At 39.9% G+C, this 15,612-nt stretch overlaps 1 protein-coding gene and 1 non-coding gene across 2 annotated transcripts; one reads left to right on the top strand and one right to left on the bottom strand.

Moving 5' to 3' along the window:
* The first annotated feature begins 440 nt into the window (after positions 1-440).
* Positions 441-13,247, top strand: PRP2 (prolactin-related protein 2). The gene is made up of 5 exons (NM_001080377.2): positions 441-569; positions 7,928-8,109; positions 10,016-10,123; positions 12,093-12,272; positions 12,906-13,247. Exons 1-5 carry the CDS (start codon positions 515-517, stop codon positions 13,095-13,097), a joined length of 717 nt encoding a protein of 238 aa, NP_001073846.2. The 5' UTR covers positions 441-514; the 3' UTR covers positions 13,098-13,247.
* LOC112443937 (U6 spliceosomal RNA) lies at positions 5,374-5,482 on the bottom strand. Its single transcript, XR_003032338.1, has one exon. It is a non-coding gene; the product is annotated as a U6 spliceosomal RNA (small nuclear RNA).
* Positions 13,248-15,612: the final 2,365 nt, after the last annotated feature.

Here is a 15,612-nt window from a genome sequence, read left to right as displayed (position 1 = left end):
TAGCGAATAGAGAAAGACATAGAACATATTAGGCAAGAAGTGAAAGTATGGGAAGTCAGCAATGGTAGTAAAGGGCAGTTTTACCTTGAGAGGAACGAAGGTTCTCAAACTTTCTTGAAACATCAAGATCCTGCCAACTGTCAGGAATTAGCTTAATTTGTAAACCACAAACTCTACCAGAAGAAATTTAAGTTCATAAAAACATTATGATGCTAAAACCCAAAATTTAGACAGAGAATAGTGTAGGGTCGGGTATATAGACATTCAAAGTTCTCCATTGATTAGTGCATCAGGCACTCAAGGATCACCCTCACTGAAGTCTTTATTGCTCAACCTACAGGTACCAGCATGAAGAGAGATAGCTCTACTCCACAGGCAGTTGAACCCTACTTTTATGGCCTCATGGCTTTCCTTAAGAAGCATTCCATGCAGCAGATTTCCTCCATCCCATCCCATCAGGCTATCTCCCCAAGGTCAACAGGAGTCCTCACCCTGGGATCATTCCACAATCCCCATGGCTCCAGCTCCCAGCTTCCGTGGACACCAGTGGACTTACAACCCTGTCCGAGGTATGAGAGGCTGCAGCATGGCTTGTCTATGTGGTTCTCACTCTGTTCAGACTGTCACAGAGTAGTTAGCTCACTCCCCAACAGCTTCAAATGCCTCCCCCTTCCCAGTGGATGGCCATGGACATGGGGATCTCTCCCCTGCGCTTCAGCTCCCTCTCCCCCAGTTTCAGGCTGGTCCCACTTGCTCTCCTCCTTCTTTCCCCTTCCTCCTTGTCCCTTCTTTCCTTTGTCCTACCAAGTTCTGTGTAGATCGGGATGTTCCTTCTCAGTAGTCAGGGAGTCCTGCCAGGATTCACCTGGTCTTCTGGGAGAACTGCTGCCTCTTTAGACATTCTTGATGCATCAGTGGAGAGAGGTGTACCCCACTTCCACCTACCCCTCCGTCATCTTGTCCACCCCCATTTGTGCATGGATTAGAAACGATTTTCCTTTCTATTAAGTAACATTGTCATCACCACACACATTTAACTTTTGCTTTTTGAGGAGAACACAGGTAAGTTCCACTCTCTTCAGTTCAGTCAGTCATTCAGTTGTGTCCCACTCTGTGTGACCCCAGGGGCTGTAGCATGCCAGGCTTCCCTGTACATCCCGACTCCCAGAGCTTGTTCAATCTCATGATTAGATCATGAAGCTCAAACTTAGATCCTCACCTTATTACTTTTTTATACATGAAAATATGTGACCTTTAAAAATCTCTCCCTATTTGTCCTACCCTTCAGTCTTTGGCAGTCATTTTTCTACTCTGAGTTCCCTTCTTTTTTTTGAAAGTCCTTATAGTTGAGATCCTGTGGTATTTGTCTTTCTCTGACTTAGTTTACTTAGTGTAATGCCCTCCAGTTTCATCCACGTTGCCACAAATGGAAGGATTTCTTTCCCATTCTAATGGCTAAATAGTATTTACCTATATAGGTCACAGGGAGAAGGCAATGGCACCCCACTCCAGTACTCTTGCCTGGAAAATCCCATGGATGGAGGAGCCTGGTAGGCTGCGTCTATGGGGTTGCTAAGAGTCAGACACAACTCAGCGACTTCACTTTCACTTTTCACTTTCATGCATTGGAGAAGGCAATGGCAACCCACTCCAGTGTTCTTGCCTGGAGGATACCAGGGACGGGGGAGCCTAGTGGGCTGCCGTCTATGGGTTGCACAGGATCGGACAGGACCGAAGTGACTTAGTAGTAGTAGTATATATGTCACATCAGATAGTTTTAATCCATCCACCTGTTGAAAGACTGTTGTTTCTATATCAAGGCTATTGTGAATAATGCTGCAATGAACATGGGAATACAGATCTCTCTTTGAGACAATGATTTCATTTGCTTTGACTATATATCCAGAAGTGGGATAATGGATCACAGAAATGTTCTCTTTTAAATTTCTTGAATAACCTCCACAGTATGTGTTCATGGGAGTTGCTCCAGTATACATCCCTACCAACAGTGCATAAACACTCCTTTTTCTCCTCAGCCTCAATAACATTTGTCATTTCTTACATTTTTGGTACTAACCTTTCAAACAGGTATGAGGATATATCCCTTGTGCTTTTGATCTGCATTTCTTTTGATTACTAGTGATACTGAGCATCTTGTCATATACCTCTTGATCATCTATATGTCTTATATGTGGGAAAATGTCTATTCTTAAAAGATGGAGCATAAATTATGTTTACTGTATTCCAATACACAAAACACAGTTGCCTACCTATATATCAACAATGGACTATCAGAAAGTGGAATAAAGAAAACAATCCCATTTGCTATTGCATCAAATAAAGATAAAACACTTAGAAATAAACAAGCAAGGTGCTGAAAGATTTTATGCAAAACCTTTAAGACATTGATAAGAGAAATTTAAAAAGAGTTAAAGATACGTAAAGTTAGTTTGTCTATAGAATGTGTTTCTTGAGGTCGGATTTTTATTACTATGCACTTTCCTCTTAGAACTGCTTTTGTTGCATCCTCTAGGTTTTTGATCATCATGTTTTCATTGTTCTTTGTTTCTAGGAATGTGTTGATTTCCCTTATGTCTTCAGTAAACTGAAGAAACTCATTATTTAGAAATGTGTTGTTTAATCACCATGTGTTTGTGTTCTTTAAAGTTCTTTTTTCCCTATAATTGACATCTCATTTCATAGTGCTCTTGCCTTGAAAATCCCATGGATGTAGGACCTCCTGGGCTACAGTCCATGGGGTTGCTAAGAGTCGGACAGGACTGAGCGACTTCACTTTAACTTTTCACTTTCATGCATTGGAGAAGGAAATGGCAACCCACTCCAGTGCTCTTGCCTGGAGAATCCCAGGGACGGGGGAGCCTGGTGGGCTGCTGCCTATGGGCTCGCACAGACTCGGATAAGACTGACGTGACTTAGCAGCAGTAGCAGTAGCAGTATCATAGTATTGTGGTCAGAGAAAATTCTTGATATAATTCCAATTTCCTTAAATTTATTGAGGTTTGATTTGGGACCCAAGATGAGGAGAATGTTCCATGTGCACTTGAGAAGAAAGTGTATTCTTCTGCGTTTGGATGGAATGTGTTGAAGATATCAGTTAGTTCTGTTTGCTCTAATATTTCCTTCTAGGTTTATGTTTCCTTATATTTTCTGTTCTGATAATCTGTCCACTGGTGTAGGTGCAGGGTTAACATGCCTACTATTATTGTGTTATGGTCAATTTCCCCTTTTGTGTCAGTTAGTGTTTATCTTATGTATTGAGGTGCTCTTATGTAGGGTACATAAATAGTTAAAATTGTTATGTCTTTTCTTGGACTGATCCCTTGATCATTTGGTAGTGCCCTTCTTAATCTCTTATAATAGTTTTGATTTTAAGGTTTGTTTTTTCTGATACGAGAATTGCCAATCCGGCTTTCTTTTGATTTCCATTTGCATGGAATATCTTTTTCCATCCACTCACTTTCAGTCTGTATGTGTCTCTAGGACTGAAGTGGGTCTCTTGTAGACAGAATATATATGGGTCTTGTTTTTGTATCCATTCAGCCAGTCTGAGTCTTTTGGTAAGAATGGAAGAAGATATTAGCAAATAAAACAACCGATAAAGGATTGCTTTCCAAAATACAAGCAGCTCAAACAACTCAGTCATCAAAAGCAAAGGCAAGAACTGCAAAAATAAACCAGTGAGACCACATCAAACTCAAAACCTTCTGCATAGTAAAAGAAGCCATCAGTAAAATGAAATGACAACCTATGCAATGAAAAAAAATATTTGCAAATCACATATTTGCTAAGGACTTCGTATCCAAGTATATATAAGAGACTTATGCAACTCAGTATGAAAAGAAATCAAACAACCCAAATTATTAAATGAGCAAAGGAAGAGTAAGTGTTTTGAAAAATCTGAAGAGTAGACTGTACATGATAGACCCTATACATTTTTCCTTCCAGAACAAAAGCCTGTGTCTTCCTGGCATTGCTTTCTTTATCTCCAATCACCTGTTTGGTGATACAGTTCACAATATACATCCTTTACCCAATAGCAGTCACTGAACACTGAGCTATATGTGCTCAGAAGAGCCTTATTAACTATAACAAACTAATAATTACATACTTAATCTTGAGGCATTTAAAATCTAAGGTGATTGTCAGAATTTTCCACTCCAATGTTTTCTACATTCTTCTTCAAAATTGAAACACCTACTATGGAAAAATGAGTAGGGGACCTCAGTAATACATGCATAGAAAGTTATTTAAAACTGGGAGCATTACTGGAGTACATTTTTGGGGGAATGTATTATTACTAGTACTATTGCAATTTTATTGCCTTTAATTCTCTGCTATACTAGTGGATATTGATTTAAAATAGTAATAACAACATACAGCACATAGTACTCAGGGTACAGTAGACTGAGAAAGACAAAGCTTATGAGGCAGGAAGGGAAATCACAGAAAATTATCAACAGTATCAAAACGAAGTGCAGTATTGCCTAGAAAGAAAGCAGAGTCCTCTAATTGTTTGGAGACAACACAAACAAGCAAGATGTGAGCCAACCAGCTTAAACTGTGTACCAGAAACCGCACCAGAAGGAAAATGAAGTTCATAAAAATATGCTGATACTAAACGCCAAAATCCAGACAGAAAGAGTATAGGGTAAGGTTTATGTGATGCTGAAAACTACTCAGAAAGGTAGACATGGAAGCAAATACACTAATGAGCATCAGAAAGATCAAAGCACAAAAGGGTCTGAAAAATAAATCATAAAGTGAATTGGTAGTATAATCAAAAGAATAAGAGAATCAAATCAGAAAACCAAAATATAAAGACTTGTGCACGTGATAGACCCAGAGAATTCTCAGCAGAGAAAATTTCGGCCTTAGTGACCAGTGAACAGAAACCTCCACCATCAGGAACAAAAACCCTGGGCAGGACTCACGACTGTGCGCTTCTGGAAACAGCCTCAGTTTCAAAGTTTGGGCACCGTACCTCCGAAAAGTGAATGCAGACAAGGATTATAGCCTGCTATGACACTGAATCAAGACAATAGTGTTTGTGAGTTTACTTTTCTCATTCAACTATAAAGTTAATGAATCATTAACCAATGATAATTGACATCATCAGTTTCCAGTCAGATCCTCTTTAATCATACAGTGGATATCTGAACCTGTTATATGATCCCCAATAACAGTTTTTATAATTGAATTTCTTGATGTTTAATTGAAGGGGACTTGCTTTACAATACTGTACTGGTTTTGGCCAAACATCAGCATGAATCAGCCACAGGGATACCTATGTTCCCATGCTCTAGAACCTCCTTGCCACCATCCTTCCCGTCCCACCCCTTGAAGCTGTTACAGAAAAATATGAAAAGCTTAACAAATTTGTGTGTCATCCTTGGGCAGGGGTCATGCTAATCTTCTCAGTGTTATTCCAAATTTTTAATATATGTGCTATGAAAGCAAACACACGTATAACAATTGTGGGAATGTCATGGAAACATGTAGAATATCATATAGGAAACGAATCGCTAGTCCAGGTACGATACAGGATCCTTGGGGCTGGTGCACTGGGATGACCCGGAGGGATGGTACAGGGAGGGAGGTGGGAGAGGGGTTAGGGATGGGGAACACATGTATGCCCGTGGCAGATTCATGTTGATGTGTGGCAGAACCAATAGAATATTGTAAAGTAATTAGCCTCCAATTAAAATCAATAAATTTAAATTAAAAAAATAAAAAATAAGTATTTGAGATAAATATTAAAAAAAACAATTTAACAGAAAAAAATCATATAGTCATCTACCAATAGATGATCAATTACATTAGGAATTAGGGTATTCGTCTATATTTACCGCCTCTTATAAAATTGAATTTTATAAGGTCCAAAGTTTCATGAAGGAATTAAGCATATATTTATGCATAGCACATGTATACATGCACAGTAATATATGCACACAAATACATTTCTGTTATATAAGCTATTATCCTCCTTGCCTGTCACAATAAGCTCTTTACTTGATGAGAGAGATAGTCCCAAATTTCTCCAACTTATATGTCTTGTTTTTGAGGACCACTTCTTTTATTTTCCAAAGAAGGCAATGGCACCCCACTCCAGTACTCTTGCCTGGAAAATCCCATGGACAGAGGGCCTGGTGGGATGTAGTCCATGGGGTCAGTAAGAGTCGGACACAACTGAGTGACTTTACTTTCACTTTCTTTTATTTTCATCACCTAATTTTAAATATTCATTTTATTCTTAGATACCATGCCAATTTAAACTAACTACGAAAAAAAAAAAAAAAAAAACTAACTAAGAGCAGAGAAAACCTACTAAATGCTGATATCTTATCCTTAATTAAATTCTCACTCTTCTGGTAAATTGGAAAAAGGATCATGTTCAGATCTCATTCAGGAGGATAAAATCTCTATTTTTTCAGTTCTCTTGTCCAAACTCAATTCTTGCTCACTTTAGTCTTAAATTCTGCTTACTTACAAAGGTCAGACAGGAAAAGTAATATTAAAATCACACTTGCAAGAGTCTATGATTTATGCTTCTGTTGGCCAAAGGTAGGGCCAGGAATAATTTCTGAAATATTACAATACATCATGGAAGCATGAAGGTCTAGTTCTACTGTCAAAGAGGAGATGTTTGGAGATGGTTAAAAACTAAGCCCCATGGGTTGTCAGGATGTATTCCCGACCAAACAGGTAAATTTTGTCCTTAAAAAGTCAAAGTCAGGAAAGGGCAGGCCTTGTTTGCAGAGCCGATGACGTCGTCTTAGGTGCTGACCAGGTAATATTCTTGTGTTATCATTTGGAGATTTATTTGCTATTTTCTCGAAGAAACAAACGTAATGAGAAGAATAAAGATGGATAAGAGTAGAAGAGCTGCCGAGGTGCCAAGAAGAAAGGCTAGCCAAGAGAACCAGGCCCCTACACTGATAATTGTCAAAGACTGTAACAGTGAGTGTTTTATAGACAGAGCAGAACAAATGGATAAAACCAATGTTCTAGGGTCACTGCTGTTTTGCAGGCAAAGACAAAATATTTTTCTTCTTAAGCAGAGTCATCACAGCTCCTGATGTGGTCCTGGTTACAAACATGCAGACCAAGGGCCACAGGCATGTGTGATGTGACATCAGGAAGTGAACAGATGTACTGGTGCCCAGTCATCTGCATCTGCTAATAATGGGTCCTGGGGAAAATTACTTGCCCTCTCCAAGTCATCACATCTTTATTAACAGAACTTGATGATCATAGTGAGATTAAAGTTTTCTCACAGGGTTCCTGTGGAACACAGATTTTGAGATGTTTCAAAGCTTTTTTGAAAGTATCAGAGACATGCATGGGGTTACTAAGGTGAGTGAGCAGATCCAAGGTACAGTATCTTTTTCTCTTAGTATTCTCTCTGTACTCAATAGTGGTGATCAGTCAGTCACGTGTTTACTCTTACCCCAGTGTGATGGTAAACCACACAGATTAACTGGACTTTTCTTGTCATTTCAGTGTCTAAAAATCAAGCATTAGTCGATGTAGAGTTAAAAAAATTGCAAACTCCTAGAAGGCCTCGCTGCACAGAGTCTGCAGAGTCCCAAGATTAAACTGTTTTAAAAAAATGGCCTAAGCCCTCTGGCTCAGAATTAAGTTCCAAATGTTTGCAGAGCACAGAAGTACTTCTGGGAGCAATTCAAAAATACACGGAATAACCTACTTCTCCAACTCTCTATCTATGCAAATATCATCAACCATCTAAACTTACACTGAAGGCACTTCTTCTTTCCCACCCCAACTTCTACAGCAAGAACTCCTGATCAGAGCAACAGGGAAAGAAAAGGCTTCCCTCCACAGGATGGATTTGATGACCTCAGGTGACTAGATCATCTCAGAATGGCTCATGTTTTTATTTAAACAGGGTCCTGCCTGCTGCTGCTGCTGGTCGTGTCTAATCTGCTCCTGTGCCAAGGCATCTCATGCCCGTCCTGCGGTCCTGACATGTTTGTCTCCTTACAGAAATCCCTTATTGACGTGTTTATCAATGCCGCCAGCCTCTCCCACGACTTCCATAACCTTTCCACAATAATGTTCAATGAGTTTGTAAGTACTCTGGTGTGGTGGTTTAGTTGCTAAATCGTGTCCGACTCTTGCGACCCCATGGACTGTAGACCACCAGGCTCCCAGAAGGAAACTTCCCCTAAGTGACGGGGCTATAGTATCCTTCAAACAAGAACGCTGCAATAACACCGTCTCTAGGTCAAAGAAGCCGTCAGTTCATAAGAAGTTGAAATCGAAGAAAGGATCAGTTTTGTGGAATCTCAAAGATTCCTAAGAAGTGCAATAATTTTTTCAATTTCCTTTCATTCATTTTCTTTTTTAAATTTCCAAAATAAATGATTTGGTATTTATCAGCTAGGAATGCCATAAAATAATACAATAGACTCAGTGGAATAAACAACAGAAGTTTCTTTCCTCACAGTTCTGGGGGATAGAAGTCCCAGATCAGGGTGCCAGCAAGGTGAGGTTCTGGTAAGAACTCTTTCTTCCCAGGCTGGCTTCTCTGTAACTCCTCCCAAAGCGTGGGGGGGTGGGGAAGAGAGATAGAGGAAAAGACACAGAGACACAAATACACAGAGAGAATTCTCTGCTGTTTGGCTTCATGAAGACGCTAAACCTATTGGATCAGTGTTCCACCTTAAGAGCTCATTTGACCTTAATGGGCTTCGCTGGTGGCTAAGATGGTAAAGAATCTGTCTACAGTGTGAGAGACTTGGGTTCTATCCCTGAGTCTGGAAGATTCCCTGGAGACTGGAACGGCAAGCACTCCAGTATTCTTGCCTGAGAAATCCCATGGACAGAGGAATCTGGTGGGCTATAGACCATGGGATCCCCAAAAGTCAGAACCCTTTTCAAAACATAGGACTTTGGCAGTTAGGGCTCTAACACATGAATTTGAAGAACACAGATTCAGCCCATAATACTACCTGACACAAAGCACTTTCAGGTGGGATTGGGGTAAAGGAAGCGTGTTGATTTTCAGGTCCTTTCTCTCTGGGCTTTCTTCTCCAGGCTCAGAGTAAATAGCCAATAAATAAGAACTGCTCTGCAGTGAACTGGGTGGATGGAACATGTTAAACAAAGCTGAATCCCAGTCACAGAAATGAATACTTTGTAGTTTTTTTAAAGGTACAAATTATTGTTTTAAGATTTGCAGTGACTAGGTTTCCAGCTGCAGTAGAAGGGATGTTTACAATTGGAAACAATTATTCTCTTTCTGAGCAAGGTATTTGAAAGTTGTATGTTAATTCTTTTAGGTCAATCAAGGAGCACACAGTAGAGCAGATAGGTAATAAAAGGCGGAGCTAAAGTTTTCTATTAAATTCACGTAGTTCTTTTTACTCATTAGATTTTCTTTTATCCTCCATTTTGACTGTCTATTTTTTTTTCCAACTCTTACAAGTAAACAAAAGATTAAATGATTAAATGAGGTGCATGCATGCATTCTAAGTCACTTCAGTTGTGTCCAATTTTTGACAACCCTTCTGACTGTAGCCCAACAGGCTCCTCTGTCCATAGGATTGGCCAGGCAAGAATACTGGAGTAGGCTGCTGTCCCCTCTTGCAAGGGATGCTCCTCACCTAGGATTCAATCCTCAGTCTTGTTATATCTCCTGCATTGGCAGGAATATTCTTTACCACTACCGTCCCCTGGGAAGCACCAAATATTGGTACATATGTGCTATATTTGGTTCAAATAGCAAAAAAAAAAAAAAAAAAAAGATAATAATAAAACAAGAAGGTAAAAGGTTAAATTTAGAAAAGTTATATGTAAAATCATTTTTATAGAGACAATATATAGAAAAGTAGGAAAAGAATGACTTTCAAATTTTGTGACCCCCCCCCCCCCATTAAAAAAAATACGCGTCTATCAAACATGTTAGTGTTCTGGTAATGGGTTCATCTACTGAATGTCCAACAACCCTAACCAATTGCCTGATTACTTTCAGGATGAAAAATATGCCCAGGGCAAACTGTACTATATCAATGCCACCAAGAGCTGCCACACCAATTCCTTCCATACTCCCGAAGAAAGAGATAAAGCCCAGCAGATGAACGTGAGTCTTTCACCTGGGTTTTTCACCGAATCAAATGAGACAGTCTGTAGGTTACCAGACTTCAGATTATTAGAGGTTATGTTAACTGTATATGCAGAAAAAGGTGGAGGCACCGTAAGCAATAGAAGAGAAACTATACTATGCAGCTGATAAAGCATGAGCGAAATCAAGGGATGACTAAAGATCTGTAGTAGCAAGATAAATAACAGATCCATAAATTGTCCATGCAGACAACTTTAGTTCAACCCATGCATTAGACACAGGATTGCAGCTATTATTCTGTATGAAAACAGGAAACGAATGGGTACTTCCATGTGTAAAATATAAGATTGCAAAATTCATGAATATGTAAGAAACACACCCCAGATTTGAGTACACCCTGTTAGTAGTGACTCCTACTTGGGAATCCTATACTGCATCACCCAAGCCCTCGCATCTTCCTTTCAAAGCTCTCCTGATTCTGCTTTTATTTCTCTGACACCTCCTTCATTTCTCATTCTCAATGACTCCTCTGTCACCTTATATTCTTAATATGTAAGTCTCCCCCACAATGGCCTATAAGACATTGCTTTCCTTCTCATGGTGGCAACAATTGCCTCTGTTCTGAGGACAACACAGTTTACATAGAAGCCTCAATCATTTATGGCAGCTACAAGTTTTCACTGTTATAATCTCTTCTTTCTGATTTCCTGCATTATTCTTCCTCCTAACCTTATTTAAAATATTTTCACATGTATCCCCCCTTAAAATTCTATCTTCTCTCTCTACAACCTTCTTAATGATACTAGCATTCTATTCTCCTGTTAAGCTCATTAATAATGAGGGTGAACAAGTAAAGGAAAAAGGACAAAGAGGAAGAAGAGGAGGGATTTTCAATAAGCTTAAATTTAAAGCTTATTTAGATTTACTACATGGCCTTACGTTTTACTTAGCACTTTATGTGACGAGACTTCCCTGGTGGCTCAGATGGTAAAGCATCTGTCTACAATGCGGGAGACCTGGGTTCCATCCCTGGATCGGGAAGACTTCCTGGAGAAGAAAATGGCAACCCTCTCCAGTACTCTTGCCTAAAAAATCCCATGGACAGAGGAGCTTGGTGCAGGCTACTGTCCATGGGGTTACAAAGAGTCGTGCACGACTGAACGACTTCACTTTCACTTTATGTGCATTACTATATTTAATCCTACTCAGTTCTCTGTTCTTTACCACTAAAACAGTTCATGGCTGTAAAGAAATCAAGCATATTAACTAGAGATCTTCAGCCCCTGGGATTTTCAGGCTCAATTCTGCTAGTAGTAGTGAACTAGGGGGAACCCTCCACTGTGAATCCCACTGATGCTGTTACTAAAGACAACGCTGTGCCATTTTCTGCCCGGACACATGTCAACAAAACAACTGTTCTGATATCAGCAGGGGGCTGATGTGGGATCAGCTGAGGAGAGAAGCCTGTTTAGGAACGTCATGTCTTCTTCCTTGTCTCTTTGTTGTAATATCATAAAGCAATTACCGATCTACAATCAATAGGAAGGACTCATCGATTCATTAATACGAATGAATCACTGGGTGACAATGATGTGGGCACAGGTGGAATCCCTCTTTCCTGGGTCAGGCACTGCAGCACATACTCACTTGCGTAAATACTTAGATTCTCTCTCGGAAATATACAAACACAAAAGAACTCACTGAGTGGTGGTAGAATTTCAGAAGTAAAAAGAAAATTCTTCATGTTATACATTAGAATGCATCAGAAGAATTAGTTCCTAAGATAACCTAGATGTTTAAAAATTCAGCAAAGTGTGAACTAATAGCTTGCATTTTATACTTTTGCAACTTTTACTACCTTCAAAAATCTCTGCATACACATAGGAATAACCAAGATTTTTAGGTCAGCTGCTCTGAGCAAAGACCACGTTACCAAAACCAGTGAATTATGATTTTTTAAATGAGATCATTTCTTCTGGTTGCTTAGAATGAAGACCTTAGTAAGTGGACACTCGTGTTACTGTACTCCTGGAATAATCCTCTGTATTATCTACTCCTGGAGCTTCGGAATATGAAAAATCTGTCAGAGGCAGTCATATCAAGTGCCATGGAGATTGAGAACATGTCAGAGAAACTTCAAGCATTCATTGAGAGTCAATTCAGGAAGGTGAGCATCCTGCAGAGGGCTTTCTTGCTTTGTTCATGAATGAAAGAGGTGACCACTGTAATGCATAAGGAGTTTGGAAATATCTCATTTTGTAAGAAAAAGATTCATGACTTCTATATGCTAGATGGCTACTACATAAAGCAGGAGCCTAGACATTCATAGTGATAGATTCTACCATAAAGGAATCAGAATTTCACTGCAATTTTTGACATGTGCAGCCTTCCCTGCATTGCACACAGTTCCACCAACAGCTTGCCTCTTCCTGGGCACTGGTGGTTGTAATGTTTTCAAGAGTAATAGTACTAGAGAACAGACTTTCCAAGATCAGCATTTTTCTAAAGTAACCCTGGACATCTGCTATTGAAGTTCCACTTGTCTTCTTTCTCTGTTCTCCTCAAATTAAAGGATGAGAGTGGCAACCCAGGAAGAAAAGAGAAAGTTAAAACTAAACTTGAGTTCCATATCTAGTTTTTAGATTTCTAGTAGTTTTCTCATAGGCTGGCTCCAAAATCCATGTCTGGAGAGTTTTATATTCATATGTCTTCCTCATATCTTTATTTGATAATTAGAAGAAAAAAAGATAAACAAGTATTAAGGGAATGCATGAGAAGTCATTATCATTTGGGTATTCAGATTATTGTTCCAGTCTTGAAGACGATACACGAGGTTAGCAACACCTGGTCAAGATTCTCATCCATGACGTTCAGCGATGAAGATAGGAGTATTTCTGAATATTATAACCTGTTCTACTGCCTGCGCAGGGATTCACGTAAAGTTGACATGTACATCAAGATCCTGACGTGCCGAACCCGCAAAACATGCTAAATCCACATCCATCCCATCCAGCTCTGAGATGGTCATAATCATCTATCCCATAGCGAGCTTCTTGAAATTTAGAGCTTTTTAATGCATGCTCTGTAATGGGTCTCCTCTTAAAAAAATAAACACAGATGCTTTAGAGATGTCAAAATCTAAGAGGGCAATTTGTTAACATTTCTTATCTTCATTTAAGAGTAAATCAAAAGAAAATTCACCCCTACAATTGAGAGAATGAAGCTCCTATTAAAATTAGTCACAAATAGCAAAAGCTGGCATTAGAAAGAAGACCATTAAGAGATTCCATAAGAATCACAGCCAGTGATTCTGGGTCAAGTTATTAGAATCAAAGAATTAGACACTTGTTCATGGTTCTGGTCATGCTACCAAGAAGGCTGGATTCTCAGGATTCTTTATGAAAGCCAGCCACGACTTTCAGCCAACTATCACAGTGTTACACCAGACAAGATAAATGCTTTGCACCTTTGTGTAAATAGCATGAGGTTTCCTGAACTGTCTAAAGATTGTTAGGGTGCTGTCTTAGTCCATCTGGGATGTTATAACAAAATATCACAGGCTTAAAAACAATGGAAATGGATTTCCACAGCGGGGTCATGCAGGGTCCTTTCTGGTCACATAATTCCTACTGTATCCTCACACAGGGGAGGGCTCGGGAGCACTGTGTGTCTCTTGTATATAAAAGCACTCATCTCATTGAAGAGGGTCCATCCTTACAACTCCATCACCTCACAAAGACTGCACCTAGGGTTACCATAACCCTGGGAATCAGGATTTCATCATATGAAATTTCTGGGGGACACAAAGGCTGAGACTATAGCAGATACAAAGGTGAACCGGCTCATCCTCCTGCAGTGGCTGTCGTCACCCACAGTCCACTGCATCCTCATTTCCTGCATCACCTTGCAGCCATTCCATACATTCTATCACTCTGGGTTTCACAAGTCCAGGTCAGTCAAGTGTCAGCTCCATCTCATATTCAGCCTATTCAATGTCTCCCTCTCCCCTGCTGAGGCCCAGGGGACCTACCAGAAAGTGCAGATGTGTCCATTTCTGCAACGTTCCTTCTCTCTCCCTCTCTGGATCTTCATTCCTTGGGCCATGTTGGAACTGGGAAGATGGTAATGAGATGGGAAAGTTCTGACATCACTGACTTACATGGTGCCCTTGTAGCCTTCTTTGGTCCAGACGGACTGATCTGAAATTGCCCCTAACAAGTATTTCTCTTGAGGGGTATCCTGGTGATTTTCCAGGACGTTCACAAGTTGGGGATCCCCAAATTCATGGTTTCCTTTTTAATCAGGGGGAATGTTCTGGAACCACAGCTCCCCACCTGCAGTATTCTCCACAGCCTCTCTGTTTCCCTCACTCTGCAAGCACCATCTGGAAAAAATTAAGCAGCCCAAGTCAGCTGCCTATTAACTGACCCACAGGTACCCCATGTATAATAAACACTCTGATCAATTGAATGGCAGAAATAGTGGTGTGCATCTGTCCACCACCTGAGGCCTCTGGGCAATTGTCCAACTGGTCACGTAGACACTGAGTAGATCAGAAAGCTGGATTCAAAAACACATTTATCTGAAAAGTGAGATATCATTCTGTCTTCCTTTTAGAGTAACTATCCTTGCCATTAATTATTTGCCATGCAAACATGCCCTAGTAGGTCCCTGAATTATAAAATTCTCCAAATAGACTGAGTCTCTACTGAGGCTGGAGCAATGTGACTGGATTAGGGATGCTCAACTTGTTCAACAGCCTCCAAACAAACTGGGATGAGGGCCAATCACTTGATGGTCTCTCCTAAGAAGTCAGTACCTAGAAGTCAGTCACTTAGGGAGATAGTGGCTCTTCCTAAGAAGAGGCTGGTTTTGCAGCATCTTTAGGGCTTTAGCAGTAATTCCTGGTAAAGAAAATGGGAAAAAACAAAGTAGAAGGGAAAGGGGGATGAATAAGAGAGAAGCAGAGTAAGACAGAAGGAAGGAAAAGCAGCAAAGGGAAAGTGATTCTAAGACTTGGGTAGTGAAGGATGATGTGCTGTTAGAACACTTTATTTTGAAGGACCCAAATGTATATGCTTTTTTTTAATATCTCAAGAGCAAATATCTCATATTCCCTTTCCATGAAAAAACCTTGTAAGCACTTTCTAAGTCATTTACTGCCCTAAACATCTAATTCTATTTTGTTACTTGCTTAACTTTCTTTTGTTCAGTGTCTCGATATTTCCAGCAGAGAGGATGGTATTTATTAGAGGGAAAATTTGGCAGTAAGGGGGACAATGCCATTGGAGGAAATATACACACACCAATAGACCACACACATCCTCATGTATTTGTCTCTTATAAAATTTATTTCAAGCATAAATTTAGGACTTTAGATCAACAACAGAAGTGGTGACATTCAGAGCGCTCTCCTTGCTTGACTGTGACATATAAAGTGAATACTGTAGGTTTCAGACAATATTGAACAGAGCCATAGATATACTATAGAGTCAGTCAGGAATAGC

This window comes from Bos taurus, chromosome 23 (assembly GCF_002263795.3).
Source record: "Bos taurus isolate L1 Dominette 01449 registration number 42190680 breed Hereford chromosome 23, ARS-UCD2.0, whole genome shotgun sequence".
Classification (NCBI taxonomy): domain Eukaryota; kingdom Metazoa; phylum Chordata; class Mammalia; order Artiodactyla; family Bovidae; genus Bos; species Bos taurus.
Note: the sequence above shows the minus strand (reverse complement) of the source record. Positions and strands in the feature narration are given on the sequence as shown.